We start from the raw sequence: 16,521 nt of genomic DNA, 5'->3' as shown, positions 1-16,521 counted from the left end.
GCGCTGTGGGTTAAACCACAGAGCCTAGGACTTGGCAATCAGAAGATCTGCGGTTCGAATCCCCGCAACGGGGTGAGCTCCCATTGCTCGGTCCCTGCTCCTGCCAACCTAGCAGTTCGAAAGCACGTCAAAGTGCAAGTAGATAAATAGGTACCACTCTGGTGGGAAGGTAAACGCCGTTTCCATGCACTGCTCTGGTTTGCCAGAAGCGGCTTAGTCATGCCGGCCACATGACCCGGAAGCTGTACGCTGGCTCCCTCAGCCAATAAAGCGAGATGAGTGCCGCAACCCCAGAGTCGGTCACGACTGGACCTAATGGTCAGGGGTCCCTTTTAAGCATTGCCGTTGTATCTTTCTCCCCAGCAGTATTTTATTTGTCAACAGTGCCTACTTCTAGAGGTAATATAGTCTGCTATCCTATATGCGAAGGGTGGGAAACATTTAGCCCCCTTGATGTTGTTGTTGTTAATTGAATTTATATTCCGCCCTATACACGGGGGTCTCAGGGCGGTTCACAGAATAAAATCAAGATATGAAATCATAAAACACCTAATAAAAACAAAAACAACTACAATTCCCATCAGCTCCAGCAAGCATGGCAAATGGCAGTGGATAATAGGAGTTGTAGTTGAGGGCCAAAAATTACTCGCATGCTGTGCTACGCACACTTACCTGGGAGTTAGTCCCATTGAGCAGAAAAAGCATATATAAAAAGTAAAACACCAGAAAATATTTTATCCCTTCTCCTGCAATTAGAAATATAGTCTTAAGTTCTGTGCATTGATTGCAACCAAGTATAAAAAATTATCTGTGGAAATTTAAAGACTATCCGTTCAGATTAACACGCAACTCCCTCACCCTGCCGTTGTTTCGACATGTCCAGAAAAGCACAAGCCTTTTAAATTCTGCGTCTGACGGTGCATTCCAGTCAGTGGTAGAACTTGATCTGCAAGGTGTAAGACAGAAGGTGGAAGAGTTGGGAGACAAGGTTTCAAGTCCCCCATGAAACTTGGTGAGGCAGCAGGCTGGGGCTCCTGGGAGGAGCAGCAGATCTGAGCCCCCAAGGAATTTGCCACCTGCTGCCTCCTGCCCTTGTCCCCTATCCCCCCTCCACCTCCACCACAGACACACACCTCCACCTGCTCCTCTCTGGCCTTTTTCCTCCCCTTTTCTCTGGGGCATCTCCAGGCCACTTCCAGTCAAGTCAGGTGGTGGTGGCGGCATAAGGAACAATGACGCATTTTCTATTTTGCCTCAAGCGACAAAACGTCCTGCGCCAGCCCTGCTCAGAGGATTGTTGTGAGGATAACATGGGGAAGAGGAGAACTATGAATGCCACCTTGAGTTCCTTGTAGGAAATAAATGCAATAATAAATGAATAGGAATATTAATAAGAAGCCTATCCCCCAGCCTCTTAAAAAACAGAGACATCACCTTGCCGACAAAGGTCCGTATAGTTAAAGCTATGGTTTTCCCAGTAGTGATGTATGGAAGTGAGAGCTGGACCATAAAGAAGGCTGATCGCCAAAGAATTGATGCTTTTGAATTATGGTGCTGGGGGAGACTCTTGAGAGTCCCATGGACTGCAAGAAGATCAAACCTCTCCATTCTTAAGGAAATCAGCCCTGAGTGCTCACTGGAAGGACAGATCATGAAGCTGAGGCTCCAATACTTTGGCCACCTCATGAGAAGAGAAGACTCCCTGGAAAAGACTCTGATGTTGGGAAAGATGGAGGGCACAAGGAGAAGGGGACGACAGAGGATGAGATGGTTGGACAGTGTTCTCGAAGCTACCAGCATGAGTTTGACCAAACTGCGGGAGGCAGTGGAAGACAGGAGTGCCTGGCGTCCTCTGGTCCATGGGGTCACGAAGAGTCGGACACAACTAAACAACAACAAATCCCCCAGCTTGCCTTGATGTAAGGATTAGAGAGCTGTGGGATACTTATCAAACTCAGAACACTTATTTTAATAAAACTTTCAGATTAATTGACAGAGGTTCATATTTGTAAATTAGTATCCGACCTGTAGAACTTTGAAAAAAGATTCAATTGATTTACTGCTTTCTGCTTTTTTTCTGTCTTTCTGTCTGCCCAGGTTCACGGCAGTGTGCCAGAACAAACACTGAGCTATCAGACATCAGCTTGGTGCCTTCTTCAGCTCAGCAAGCCCTAAGGCTGACCCTAATAATGAATCTGGTTTTTAATAACCGTATCTTTCCCTTTCCAGTAGATGTAACTGGCCATTCAACACTGCACACCTGGCAGTATGGATAAAAGAGCAAGTCATCTACCTTCATTGTAAATTACTGTGATGGGAGAAAGAATGAATCACCCTTCTTATTTTGATGGCCATTTCTGTGGTTCACTGAACAGCTGCCCTGAGATTTTGTCCTCTTGTAATTAATTAATTGTTCTGGACTGGTATCCCATTTCATTCCAATACAGTTTTATAAATTATTTGCTGTTAGAAAGTGATCCTCTTAAAAGTGTGACTTCTGCACACACCCACTCTCCATTTTGAAGAGAGAAAATTAAAATATAGAGCCATTTCCCCTGCTCCCTTATTTAAGAAAACCTGGATAAGCACCACGCAGGGGAAATCATAAATGCCTGCCATTAGAGACAAAGTAAGAAATGGATTTATGAAAGTATGACGGAGCCTCCTGCCATGAGCACTGATCAGGAAAGCTCTGATGTGCATTATGTTTTCAGTTTGTAAATTAAGTATACTTAACATTTATAGACTCTGACTGCACATGAGACCGTTTTATGATTCTTAAGGTGGAATGGTTCCTTGCTCTCCCTCCTGCACTGCTCTGATAAACCAAAACACATTTCTAATAAACAGGCAGAGAGATTAAAAATAAAGCCACTACTTTTTTTTGTAAGGTGCGCTCCAGACTCATTATAAAAGTTTATCGCCTAAGTAAAGCTGCACTCTTAAAACATTTAAAACCTGCTATGTAAGAGAAGCAATAATTCTGCCCTGACATGACTTGCCCATGGTATCAGTCTGTGATGTACACTAAGAGCTTTATTTTAAGGAAATCAGCACATAAAAAGTGCATTTGTTCTGAGAACTTCTGAGAACTTCAGACTGAAACACAAAACAAACAGTCCATGGGGATGCATACCCATTTAAAAGGCTCAGTGCCTATATGGGCTACAGCCCTGCATGCAGTTAAAACCTCTTATATCCTGTTTATTTCAGTGCAGTTTATAATACAATCCTTTACAGAGTTGCCTGGGAGTACGTTTTGCTCAGTTTGTAGGGACTTTCTTCCAAGCGAACATGTATAGACTCATACTATTGAGCAACCGACCTTAGTCTATGCACCACAGGTATTGACTTTGTATTGAATTTATGCCCAACAGATCACATATACTCCATCTCTCTGCTAGAGACAATCCCCCCTTTTCTGGTACTAGCCCCTAGTAAAATAATGTGCCTATTTTGCAGAAATAGCAGAGGTGCCTTTTTAAAATGCCATACATACTGCGTATATGTATGTTTACCATTTTGAGTTAATAGCAGCTGTGGGAATGACAGGATAACAATGCATATGAGGAAAACAATACAGGGAACAGTTAACACCCACCCACACAAATTTCCACCCAGGGTTGGGATGGTGAGCAAACAAGCAATAATAATAATAATAATAATAATAATAATAATAATAATAATAATAATAATAATAATAATAATAATATAGTGCTTTTTTCAGCTGGAACTCAGTTCCGGCCATCTCTGGTGGACGCCATTGTCATTATTAGAGAATAAGGGAGGCACTCATGGTGAGTTCCAGCACCTCTTTTTCTAGAAAAAGAGCACTGTTACTGTAGATAAACTTTTTGCCTAAAGGTCACACAGTAAATTCATGCATAAGATGACTTTTGGGTTTTCCTAGTTCATATTCTCTTATCGGTTGCACCGCAGTCTCAGCCTCCAGCCTCATCAGCAAGGGAAAGTACACAAGCCTGCTTGCCTCAGAGGGGTTTTCCACAAAAGCAGTGTAGCAGGAGGAGGGCTATTCCCACAGAGCAGTTTCTCGTGAGCATGGTCAGCCGCAGCAGTGAGACAGCACAACAGAGAGGATGAATGACGCCAGCTTTGTGAATAGCAGCACAAGAGACGAGGATATTTAGCCCGTTTAAGAATTGCTCTCTATAGCCTTTGAGGAAAACGATGCTATGAGAGCACATGAGGCCAGGGAACGTTGGGTCTTTGGGGGAGAATGTTTTAAGAGAGAGAGAGAGCAAAGTAATGTCTGTGTGTCTTGGGAAGAGAGGGAGGGAAAGGGAAAGAGATAAGAGATGCTTTTTTAAAAAAAAATGCATCCACAGAGGCTAACGTTTTGACAAAAATGTTAATAGGCAATAATCAATGGGATGAAACTTTTCCTCACTGGGGAAAGCTGCATCTGTTGCTTTCTGTGAGCTGCACTAGATACTGTCTCGGTAGGCATGTGGCTTTTTAACACTTAAAGGTAAAGGTAAAGGGACCCCTGACTATTAGGTCCAGTCATGGCCGACTCTGGGGTTACCGCACTCATCTCGCTTTATTGGCCGAGGGAGCCAGCGTACAGCTTCCGGGTCATGTGGCCAGCATGACTAACCGCTTCTGGCGAACCAGAGCAGCACACGGAAACACTGTTTACCTTCCCGCCAGAGCGGTACCTATTTATCTACTTGCACTTTGACGTGCTTTCGAACTGCTAGGTTGGCAGGAGCAGGGACCAAACAACGGGAGCTCACCCCGTTGCAGGGATTCGAACCACCAACCTTCCGATCGGCAAGCCCTAAGCTCTGTGGTTTAACCCACTTAGGAAGCAGCTAACAGTTTCTAAGTGCTGTACAGACATTAAAAGACAAGGCAGCCCCCTGCCCACAAGCTCACCATTTAATACAAAGTGGGGGATGCAATGCAGAAGGAAAATAAAAACAAGCCCGGGAGCAGCTCCAGCTTCACACTGGTCTCCTGCTTGCCGTATGATGCAGTTCCTCAGTCTCCCCAGGGTAACTTGCAGTCCGTTGCTATTTACTCCAGTTCAGTGGTAAAATGTGGGGTTTCCCACGGAAAGCATTAGGGGGGGGAAACGAAAAACCCGCTTGGACACAGAGCTTTAACATGCAGCCCTGTGCCAAGGTAACGTGGGAGAGGGGGCCCTGGAATAGGTTGATTTCACTGAGGCTCTCCCCTCCTTCCTTGGGCTTGTCCTCTGCCTGCAAGCCAAATTCTGTATAGCAAATTCCTCCACCACTTCGCCACAATACAGTATCTGTAAAATACACAGCACCATTCTCACCAGCAGCCTCTGAATATCTGGGAGTAGAGGGCAAGGTTTCCTAGGCAGATTAAAGCCCCAGCACCTCTTTCTTTCTTTCTTTCTTTCTTTCTTTCTTTCTTTCTTTCTTTCTTTCTTTCTTTCTTTCTTTCTTTCTGGGACACAGGTGGCGCTGTGGGTTAAACCACAGAGCCTAGGACTTGCCGATCAGAAGGTTGGTGGTTCAAATCCCCGCGACAGGGTGAGCTCCCCTTGTTCAGTCCCTGCTCCTGCCAACCTAGCAGTTCGAAAACATGTCAAAGTACAAGTAGATAAATAGGTACCACTCTGGCGGGAAGGTAAACGGTGTTTCTGTGCGCTGCTCTGGTTTGCCAGAAGCGGCTTAGTCATGCTGGCCACATGACCCAGAAGCTGTACACCGGCTCCCTCGGCCAATAACGCGAGATGAGCGCCGCAACCCGAGTCGGCCACAACTGGACCTAATGGTCAGCGGTCCCTTTACCTTTACCTCTTTTTCTTATACAAATTATCCCTGCAATTGTGTCTGTAGACATATGGCGCAATGAGTCAGTGCATCTGGCTGTTAATAACTAGAAGGCTGTTGGTTCGAGCCCACCTAGGGACAGCTATGGGCAGGATTCTTGTGTTGATAGATTATGACTAGATCATCCTCACAGTCCCTTCCAACTCTACAATTCTATGATTTAGCCATTAAATTCAGAAGACTGCTCACTGAAAGACTGGAGCCATACTCCACCAACCAAGGGGAAGAGAAGCCACGAGACGAGTTATCTAAGGATTAGAAGCTATATTTAGTTCCTCTCTTTTTTTCTTCTAAGGCAGGGCTGAGTCACACTGCACTGGGCTTGAGCTGATATAAGGGCTTTCTGTATCCAAGGCGTAGTTTGTGCACAAGCCTGCAACAAGCTTCATGTGATTTCTTCTGTTTATGTCCAGACTGTGGAGCTCCCTGGGTAACCTTGAGGCAGTCACTAGCTCAAAGGTGCTGATCTCAAACGCCAGAGTTGTGAAGAAGAAAAATGCTGTGTGCCTATATGAAACAACACACTACCCTGAACTCTTTGGGATAAAAAAATGCAAATCAATCTATCAATCTTGACTTTTCAGTAGGTACTCACGTTTGACTATTCCACTCCCAGCCACTCTTTGGGGGCCTCTGTAAAAAATTGTAGGCATGCACTGAAAGAAAACAACACCTAGGATCTATGAAGTTACAACTACTTTAATGCATGTAGAGAATCAAATGCCATTCTCTCCACAGGTCCTTAAGTTATCCATAGTTGTCCTCAAGGTAAACGAAAAGGTATCAAGCTTCTCTTGTGCTGCTGTAGGAATTTGTGAAATGCTGACCTCTAGTGGCATTGAAGGAAATTTGATGTGTTGGTCTCTGGCTTTGTACTGGCAACACAGTGAATATTCTAAATTAGTGTATGGTTTGCCCTTTATTATGCTTTCGCATATTTAAGGACTTGTTATATGCTGAATGGTGGATAGAATCACTTGCATCATATTGACTCTGCTGTTACAGCAGCTGAATCTCAAGGGCTGCCCACAGAATTTCCTAGTCCTGTTGTGTTGGATGAGTTTCAGTTGGTAAGGCTCGATGATGAAGGTTCTTGGATTGGTCAGGGTGACTACTTGTGCTCTGGACTCTTACCCCCCTTGGCTGATAAAAATTAGTAGGGAGGGGACAGTTGGCTGGGCCAGGGAGGTGATTAATGCCTCCTTGCGAGGAGGAGTGGTCAGTGCCTGCTTAAAGGAGGCAGTGGTAAAACCCTCCCTGGATTTGGAAAATGTAAGTAACTATCTCCCTTTCTTGGACAAGATTATTGAGTGGGTAGTTGTGGACGAGATCTAGGCTCTCTTGTAGGAAACTGATTTTCTAAATAATAATAATAATAATAATAGTAATAATAATAATAATAATAGTAATAATAATAATAGTAATAATAATAATAATAATAAATTTATACCCCGCCCATCTGACTGAGTTTCCCCAGCCACTCTGGGCGGCTTCCAATCAAGTGTTAAAAACAATACAGCATTAAATATTAAAAACTTCCCTAAACAGGGCTGCCTTCAGATGTCTTTTAAAGAGAAGATAGCTGCTTATTTCCTTCACATTGGAAGGGAGGGTGTTCCACAGGGTGGGCGCCACTACCAAGAAGGCCCTTTGTCTGGTTCCCTGTAACCTCACTTCTCGCAATGAGGGAACCACCAGAAGGCCCTCGGTGCTGTCCGGGCTGAACAATGGGGGTGGAGACGCTCCTTCAGGTATACAGGACCGAGGCCGTTTAGGGCTTTAAAGGTCAGCACCAACACTTTGAATTGTGCTCAGAAACGTCTATTTCAGTTGGGGTTTCGGCAAAGAAACTGTTTTGGTCACGCTGTATGATGACCTCTGTCTAGGAGAGAGACGGGGAAATGTGTCCTTGTTAATTCTCCTTGACCTCTCAGTGGCCTTTGATACCATGGTATCCTTCTGGAGCGACTGTCTGAGTAAGGGATGGGTGGCATTGCTTTGTGGTGGTTTCGGTCCTACTTGGGACGGTCGTTTTTAGAGGCGATGCTTGGGGGGTGCTCTTGGGCCCTGTACAGCCTTCAATGTGGGGTTCCTCAGGGTCTGATTTTATCCCTCATGCTGTTTGACACCTACATGAAACCTCCAAGTGGGGTCATCCAAAGTTTTGGAGTACGTTGTCAGCAATATGCTAAAGACACACAGCCCTACTTTCCCTTTACATCTACAGGTGGAGGCAGTGGAGGACAATTGTCTTGCCTCAGTAAAGGACTGGATGAGAGCAATCAAACTGAAGCTCAACCGAGATGAGACTGAGACACTGTTGGTGGGCGGTTCCCTAGACTGAACAGATAGGAAATGGCCTGCTCTTGATGGGGTTACACACCCTCTGAAGGAGCAGGTACACAGCTTGGGGGGGGGGGGGTTCATTGCTGTTGCTGGAGACTCAGGTGGCCTCGGTGGTGTTCCATCAGTTTTGTGTGGTGGCTCAGCTTTGCCCCTCTCTAGACAGGAATAGCCTAATTTCTGTCATCTATGCTCTGTTAACCTCTAGATTAGATTACTGCAATGTGTTAGACGTGGAGCTACCTCTGATGACAGTTTGGAAACTGCAGCTGGTGCAGAATTCAGCAGCCAGGTTGCTCACCATGAAAATCCCTGAAAATCCCTGAGAAGTAATCGACTATAGAATAACAAAAATAAAAAATAAACTAAAATTAAACAAAGACTTTACGAGATGCCGGCTACAAAACTCGTTTCACTGAACTAATCAGTTTCCTCAGAAGGAAATAAAGGAATTCTAAGATTTTAAGTCATATCAAACAAGCTCAAGAGCAGGGCTGAAAATGCTTCCTGGAGTTTACAAAAAAGGTATGGAAACCTCAATGACAAGTTTTAAACGTAGCCCTTTTTAAGAGAATCCAGCAGTAGTGATAAGAAACTGAGGTTTTAAAGTTTCAAACAAACTCAAAAAACAGGGCAGAAACTCAAAAAAGTTTTAAACATAACCCTATTTAAGAGAACCAAGCAGTAGTAATAAGAAATTGAGGTTTGAAGTTTAAACAAACTCAAAACCTTGACCTATGAAGCCTTAAATGGACGGCAATACCTCAAGAACCGCCCCTCCCCATATGAATCACCCTGGACCCTGCATGCATCATCTGAGCCCATTTTTCATGTGCCTCCTCCATGAGAGGTCTGGAGGGTGGCAACACGAGAATAGGGCGTTTTCTGTGGTGGCTCCTCACTTGTGGAATGCTCTCCCTAGGGCGGCTTGCCTCGCCCCTTTGTCACGTACCTTTAGGCACCACCCCTCTTTTCCCAGATCTTAAACAATCTATGGCCTTTTAAACTGTGTGCGTGGGTGATGGTTTTATGATGATACGTATTTTTGTATTTCTATGCCTGTGCTGCTTGGATGAAGGGTGGTAGTAAAGGTAAAGGGACCCCTGACCATTAGGTCCAGTCGTGGCCGACTCTGGGGTTGCGGCACTCATCTCGCTTTACTGGCCAAGGGAGCTGGCGTACAGCTTCCAGGTCCTGTGGCCAGCATGACTAAGCCGCTTCTAGCGAACCAGAGCAGCGCACGGAAATGCCGTTTACCTTCCCGACGGAGTGGTACCTATTTATCTACTTGCACTTTGACGTGCTTTCGAACTGCTAGGTTGGCAGGAGCAGGGACCGAGCAACGGGAGCTCACCCTGTCGCGGGGATTCGATCTGCCGACCTTCTGATCAGCAAGTCCTAGGCTCTGTGGTTTAACCCGCAGCGCCACCCACGTCCTGGGTGGTATATTAATTTAATAAATAAAAACAATAATTATTAGACCAAGCTGTGGGAGGGGAGGTTTGGACGAGCTGGGAGGAAATAACAAGGGCGGCAGCGGGGGATGGTTTGAAGTGTAAAGACAGGTTTGTCAAGTGTCAAGGGAGGAGGGGTTGGGGGAAGGGGATTGGCAAAGGAATACATACTGTATACATACATACGTGAACACACATACACAGGAAGTATGTATTAGCAAATGCTTCAGTCTTATTGCACTTTGGGTTGGTAGGATTTCATGCCAGATTTTTTCTCTACTTTTTGGTGGGGAAAGTCTTACTTTGTTAGTACACTGTAACACTAGGGAAAACTCACAACTTTTATAGTACCCTACTCTTTCCTGTTACCCTGTCATTCTTGTATTTTTTAAAAAAAAGCAATAAATGACTATTTAAGTAAGAAAAAAACTCCAATACCATTTACTTTGACACTTTCAGTCAGATCTAGTCCTCAAACACAGTATTTCCCACACCTCCTCATCCTTCAGTCATATATTCTGTATCGCCTTAGAACCAGCCTGCCTTCCTACTTCTTACAGTGGTACCTCGGGTTAAGTACTTAATTCGTTCCGGAGGTCCGTTCTTAACCTGAAACTGTTCTTAACCTGAAGCACCACTTTAGCCAATGGGGCCTCCCGCTGCCGCTGCGCCGCCAGAGCACAATTTCTGTTCTCATCCTGAAGCAAAGTTCTTAACCTGAAGCACTATTTCTGGGTTAGCGGAGTCTGTAACCTGAAGCGTACGTAACCTGAGGTACCACTGTATTTCTTTCACTGTCACATACCTCTTAGTGGCAATCTTGGAGTGAGCGTTACATTCTGAAAAATAAAACAGGATTCTATGCTATTATTGCAATGCGAGTTCCTTTATGAAATGTTGTATGCTGATGACAGACCAACGTAGCCAAGTGCATGTAAGAATAAGCTCACAGACGAATCACCACAAGGAGAACTTTGACAATCATCCATAGTTAACTCAAACAATATTCTTCCATGGTGTCTGTTCACATTTTCAACTGCGAGTCTCTAAAATGTACCCTTCATTTTGTGGAATCTCCTGTTGGTACTGCAGTATACATCGTCTCTTTGTGTAATCTTGTTTTCTCATCATTGGTACAGTGGTGCCTCGCAAGACGAAAAGAATCCGTTCTGCGAGTCTCTTCGTCTTGCGGTTTTTTCCGTCTTGCGAAGCAAGCCCATTAGCGGCTTAGCGGCTTAGCGCTATTAGCGGGCTTAGCGGATCAGCTGATAAGCGGCTTAGCGGATCAGCTGATAAGCGGCTTAGCGGATCAGCAGTTAAGCGGCTTAGCGGATCAGCTGTTAAGCGGCTTAGCGGCTTAGGATCAGCTGATAAGCGGCTTAGCAGCTTGGGAAAAAGGGGGAGGGGAGGAAAAAAACCCCGCAGGAACTCGCAAGACATTTTCGTCATGCGAAGCAAGCCCATAGGAAATTTGTTTTGCGAAGCACCTCCAAAACGGAAAACCCTTTCGTCTAGCGGGTTTTCCGTCTTGCGAGGCATTCGTCTTGCGGGGCACCACTGTAGTTTATTTAATTTGAATTTAAAAATTAAATAAACTTAACTGGTGAGAAGATGGGATTCTTTTTCCATTTACAGCCAGATTGCTCCAATATATAGATAATGGGTTATAAGCTTATGGCAGCCGGCAGCTGATTGGCACCCATCAGTAATACGACTTAAGGCATTAGATCTTCTCATACATGCTCAACGTTCTGTGCTTCACTACTAATCCCTATGAAGATGTGGCCTGGGAAAATAAATAGGTTGCTCCATGAGACATGCCTAGTTAGTAAGCCAACTTACCCATTTTATTCCTTGGTTTGTACTGGAAATAATGTTTACATATTAGATACGTATGTATGAACAGGTGATTTGGGCATATGCTTCTAAGTAAACCAAACACAAGTATCTCTGAAAATGCTCAGCAGCTCAGATGATGGGTGAGGAAGAGTTCTATGCAGAAGCTAAGCATAATTCAGACAGCAACAGTAGCTTTGCAATTTGGACGTGTGCCATTGCGGGTCTAGATGCCTCTTCTGCCGCTTTGGCAATTCCCACTTTTGCTCTTGGCCCCATAAATTAGCAATGGAAAAGGTAATCCTAGGGATTTCTGCCTTGTGGGAAAAAGGCAAATTAAAACTTCTTCATCAGACCCAGTTTGAAACTCAAAGAAAGAATATTGCTAAATGTTTACTGGACCCATTAATGACAAATTGAAAAACACATGAAATCCTACTTGTAATGTCCTGTGGCCCAATATTTTCATTCATTTACTGCATTCATCTACCACCTTTTAACACCAGAGTTTCCCAGGTGGTTCATAGGATTCAAACTTGCCCAATTGTATCCTGATTCCAGGCCAAAAGCAAGCAGACATCAGTGGCCTCACAGTCTGCATTATCCCTATTTGACTAGCACTGTCCTTCAGCCTCCCTCCAGGTAACTGGGACTTCCCAAATGGCTCTGTCACTTGCTCAGGTGAGTAGTCCTATTTGCCGAGAGAGTGATTTGGGAGGGCTGTAATTTTCCCCTTTCAATGGACTTCTGGTCCAGCCTAGCAATACATCAATATGGTATTCCTGATAAGTGGAAACAAGTAAGTACCTGCTGTTCAGTATGACATTCTTACATAGAAATCTGTGGCTGGCTCAGAAGATGGCTACTCTATAAAGGTACAATTCACTATTCCTGATTTGGCAAAACAAAACCTCCTGTGAACAGTGTACAGTTACTTCAACTATATATGATTGTAGATGTATGTGATCACCATGCTTTTAAACTCTTTTCCCTTGTTGTTTTTCATTAAGCATAAGCATTTCACAGTTATGGAATTTGAATGTGTGTGGTAAGTTAAATGAAAAATATGAAACATATTTGTTTTATTGCAGTCTCTATTTTTCTTCTTCCCAGAAAGAAAACCAGCTCTAGAAAATATGTGTACAATCTTTTCCTCACTCCCACAGCAAGAGTGAGCGATATTATAGATCAGATTTGATTTGATTTCTGCTCATTCAGAAAGAGAACGTAAGCAAATGTGGGTTAAACTGGAAACAAAGGGTTAAAGAAATGAAACATTGCTTTTTGTTCTTATTGCTTATTCTTCTTTGGTAACTGAAAAATCTTCAAATAAAATAATAAAAACATTTTAATCAAGAAATCCGTATAGTGGTCCGTTAAAACCAATTGCTGTACAATAAATTACAAGTAAGATTGTTGATGGTGTTTTCTGAACACTTGATTTTTTTTCTCACTTGCTTTTACAAATGTTACTTTTGCTATAAATCTTTTTCAGCAAAACACACACCCTAAAAAGTGTGATCCTGAAATTAGATATGCCATAACTACACAGGAGACTGCAAGCAGCAGTCATTGAAACCTGAAAGATCACCAAGATAACGATGTACAGTCGACAAACCGCAGTATTTGAAAAACAAGAGAAACACCATGCAGGCTTATTTGAAAGGAAGGGTGCACGGGCATTCTTTGCTGCTGTTTTCACAGTTTTCATTCTATGCTAACAATTGTAATATTCATATTTTTGTTTAACTGTGACTGTGACTGGGATACAGAAATATTAATAAATTATGGCTCAAAGTTCTGCATCCAACCCTGATATGATGTGGCTATTATAGGCATTTTTTAAATTATGATTTCAAAAAGATTTGAGAAGGGAAGCAGCATTAGTCACCATGGCATTCGAATAAATTTATTATGGCATAAGCTAGTCTTCAAAGTGGCATGGAACCTTAAAGTCAACAACTTAAAAAGCACTTGGAGATTGAAGCCATGAGTGATCAATCCCAGGCACAGTGAATGCATGAGGCCACCCAAGCAATTTTTTTGCCCACCCCCTCCCCCAAGACTCGAAAAGAAAAGGAAAAAAGTTGACATAGCACTTGAGTGGGCAGAAAGATTTATAACCAGTCCAGCACCTTGATTCAATTTGCCCCTTTCCTCGCAATCAGATCAATCGTTTGTCGAGCATGGAGAGAGCAAAGACTCTCTGCAGTTGATTTGTGCAGGTCAGCCGAGGAGATGGGCGATGTGTACCTATTTATATGTGAGCACGCAGACACACAGGAACGCGGGGTGGTCACAACTACTTCTGCCAAGGGTTGGCTAAGGGTGAATGTAGCCTTCGGGTCAATAAAGGCGATCTGATCTGGATCCAGCCCATAGACAGTGTGCATATATGTAGCCTAGGTGTGGACTGATTTGAGCCAAGATTCGCTCCGACTCATACAGAACATACTCTGAATGCCAATACTCAGTCACAGAAAACAAAACAATGCCTTGCAGCATGGACAGAGTTCCTGAGTAATCCCAAGTAGCTCACATCTGTCTGGCATTAGGATGCAAAGATTCCACCTAAACTGCATAAGCTACAGGTGGGCTTTAGCCCTGGTACTTCTTTCTTGGTTAAGATATAGAGCAAAGTACATACCAACATGCGTAGCCTTCAACCTTTAAGACAGGGACTCATCTTTAACCCAGTACATGCCCTCCCTTCTACTTTCCCTTTTAAAAAGTGACAAGAGGCAACAATAGTTGTGTCTGCTGTGCAACCTATTTTCAGTTAAAACCCACCAGCAGAATACCAATGATACATTATTTCTATCAAGTGTTCTATGCCTGATCCATGTTTTCTTAGAAACCTGAGATATTATGGGGAAAAAATGTGGTGAGTGCAATGTTACCAAACTAGTTCATTTTTATTTCTCCATTCCCATATTTTGAGTGAATTATAATCATTTTTTATTAGATGTATATGGCCAATCTACTGTGACTTGCCAATATTGCTCTTAATTTTTTTAGTATCCCTGTTTAGCTACATGGATGACTTAAAGGTTGAGAAAGGTAGAGTGGAGATTAACATTTTCCAGAAATATTAACAGACTCCTCTGAACAAGAACATCACAGTCCTTTCTCCCTTTAATGAAATCACATGGCTAAGTAATTCTTCACATTTCTTAGAGCTGTGATGAAGGAGATGAAAGAAATGTTCAAAAACGTTAAAGATTAGAAAAAGGAAAGTGATGAAAGATTGGAAAACCTGTATTTTTTTGCAAAAAGAGCCATAGTACACACTTTTTTTTGTTTCCTCCTGTTCCTAGTTATTAGGAATGGTGAAATATTTTCTGCTGATTTTGTGTTGTTGTTGGGTGTGGGGTTTTTTTTTGGGGGGGGGGAGGAGAAACCACAGAATTTGTCAAAATAAATATTGAATACAACCTATTTGTACGATTGAAAGTACTCTTCAAGTGCAATCTGGCCAGTACAAATCACCATTCAAGAGTCAGGTAATTCCAGTGCCATCCATCATTTCTGCTCTGATATGTCACATGTGAAGAGTCAGCTTATTCTTCTGGATTTAGACATTCAGAAGTCTATCCAGTCAATGGCTGAAGTCTTCTTCTGGGCAGCACACCAAACGTGAAAAGTCAAGTCCTTTGTGCAGGCACTACTCAGTGCTGGAGCAGAAAGTTGGTGGCTACGTTAAGGTCATTATTTGAAGCCCTCAAAGCTTCCAGAGCATCCAGTCGGGAAAATCCCATTTCCATGAGCCGTGCGACCTTGCAGAAAAGGAGAGAGACAAAAAGAGGTCTTTATTTGGAATTTCGGCTAAGCAGCCAAGATAATTGCATGCTTTAAAAAATGGTTAAGAATAGGTAAATAGTATAAGATAGGACTTTGGCTGCCTCATGGGAAGAAACCACTCTGTAGCTCCTTGTCCAGTGTCCATGCCTGTGTTAAACCAGTTTCTGGAGGCTGATGCTGGGAAAAGGAGGGGTCTTATCTAATGTGATCTGGGGCTTTTCACTGTTAGTAACAAGGGAAGGGAGGCACAGAGGTGGTTACCACACCACCAGAAAAGTGTGAGAACCCAGCCTTAGTTTTCAGGTCTTAAATGCTACGTTCTGAGACAATGAGATTTTCACATGGAGTGGTTGTCCCCACCCACCCTGGTTTAAACTGAAGCTACAGTTCAGGGGTCAGCAAACTTTTTCAGCAGGGGGCTGGTCCACCGTCCCTCAGACCATGTGGTGGGCCGGACTATATTTTGAAGAAAAAAATAAAAATAAATGAATTCCTATGCCCCACAATTAACCCAGAGATGCATTTTTAATAAAAGCACACGTTGTACTCATGTTAAAACACCAGGCAGGCCCCACAAATAACCCAGAGATGCATTTTAAATAAAAGCACACGTTGTACTCATGTTAAAACACCAGGCAGGCCCCACAAATAACCCAGAGATGCATTTTAAATAAAAGGACACATTCTACTCATCTAAAAACATGCTCATTCCTGGACCATCCGCAGGCCGGATTTAGAAGGCGTTTGGGCTGGATTCGGCCCCCGGGCCTTAGGTTGCCTACCCCTGCTATGGTCCTATCAGAGAAGTGTATTGCCTCAAAAAGGGAACATGTGAATTTGGTTTCAGAAATGCACTGTACGAAAATCTTGAAATTGGAGGAAACACTGTGTAATGGGAATTGGGGTTGCTTGTGCGTAAACTGCAAACTGCTCCAAGCTGGTTGTATAGCTAAAGCTTTCCCTGGTTTGACAGCCCTTACAACGCGACTGTCTCAGTAACTGGCAGAATCCGTCAGTGGGTGTTTCCTAAACTTCCTCCAACATAAAAATTCCTTGACTCCAAGTCTCCTCCTAGATTCTCTGCGCGGAAGCTTTCTGCGCAGCGTGGGCGTGCCAAGCGGAGGTCCTGTGCTCTCTCCGCTGATCTCACTGGAAGAGTCTCGGAGCCTCCCCTCCGCAGTACTCTCAGCCTCCCCTTTCTCCCTGGTGTCCCCTGGATTTCCTTCCCCAGCGGAAGCTCTCTCTCTCTCCTTGCT

At 43.7% G+C, this 16,521-nt stretch overlaps 1 protein-coding gene across 1 annotated transcript in view; it reads right to left on the bottom strand.

Annotated features, from left to right (window-relative positions):
- Positions 1 to 13,357: 13,357 nt before the first annotated feature.
- Positions 13,358 to 16,521, bottom strand: part of UBAC2 (UBA domain containing 2) — a 79,535-nt gene continuing 76,371 nt past the window's right edge. The window contains exon 9 of the mRNA XM_081198598.1: positions 13,358 to 15,240. Within this exon, the coding sequence (XP_081054724.1) occupies positions 15,133 to 15,240 (108 nt within the window). The 3' untranslated portion in view covers positions 13,358 to 15,132. The remainder of the gene's footprint in view (positions 15,241 to 16,521) is intronic.

The sequence above is a fragment of the Podarcis bocagei genome (assembly GCF_964188305.1).
Source record: "Podarcis bocagei genome assembly, chromosome: 6".
In the NCBI taxonomy this organism is placed as follows: domain Eukaryota; kingdom Metazoa; phylum Chordata; class Lepidosauria; order Squamata; family Lacertidae; genus Podarcis; species Podarcis bocagei.
The sequence above is the reverse complement of the archived record's forward strand: the minus strand, read 5'-3'. Positions and strand labels throughout refer to the sequence as shown.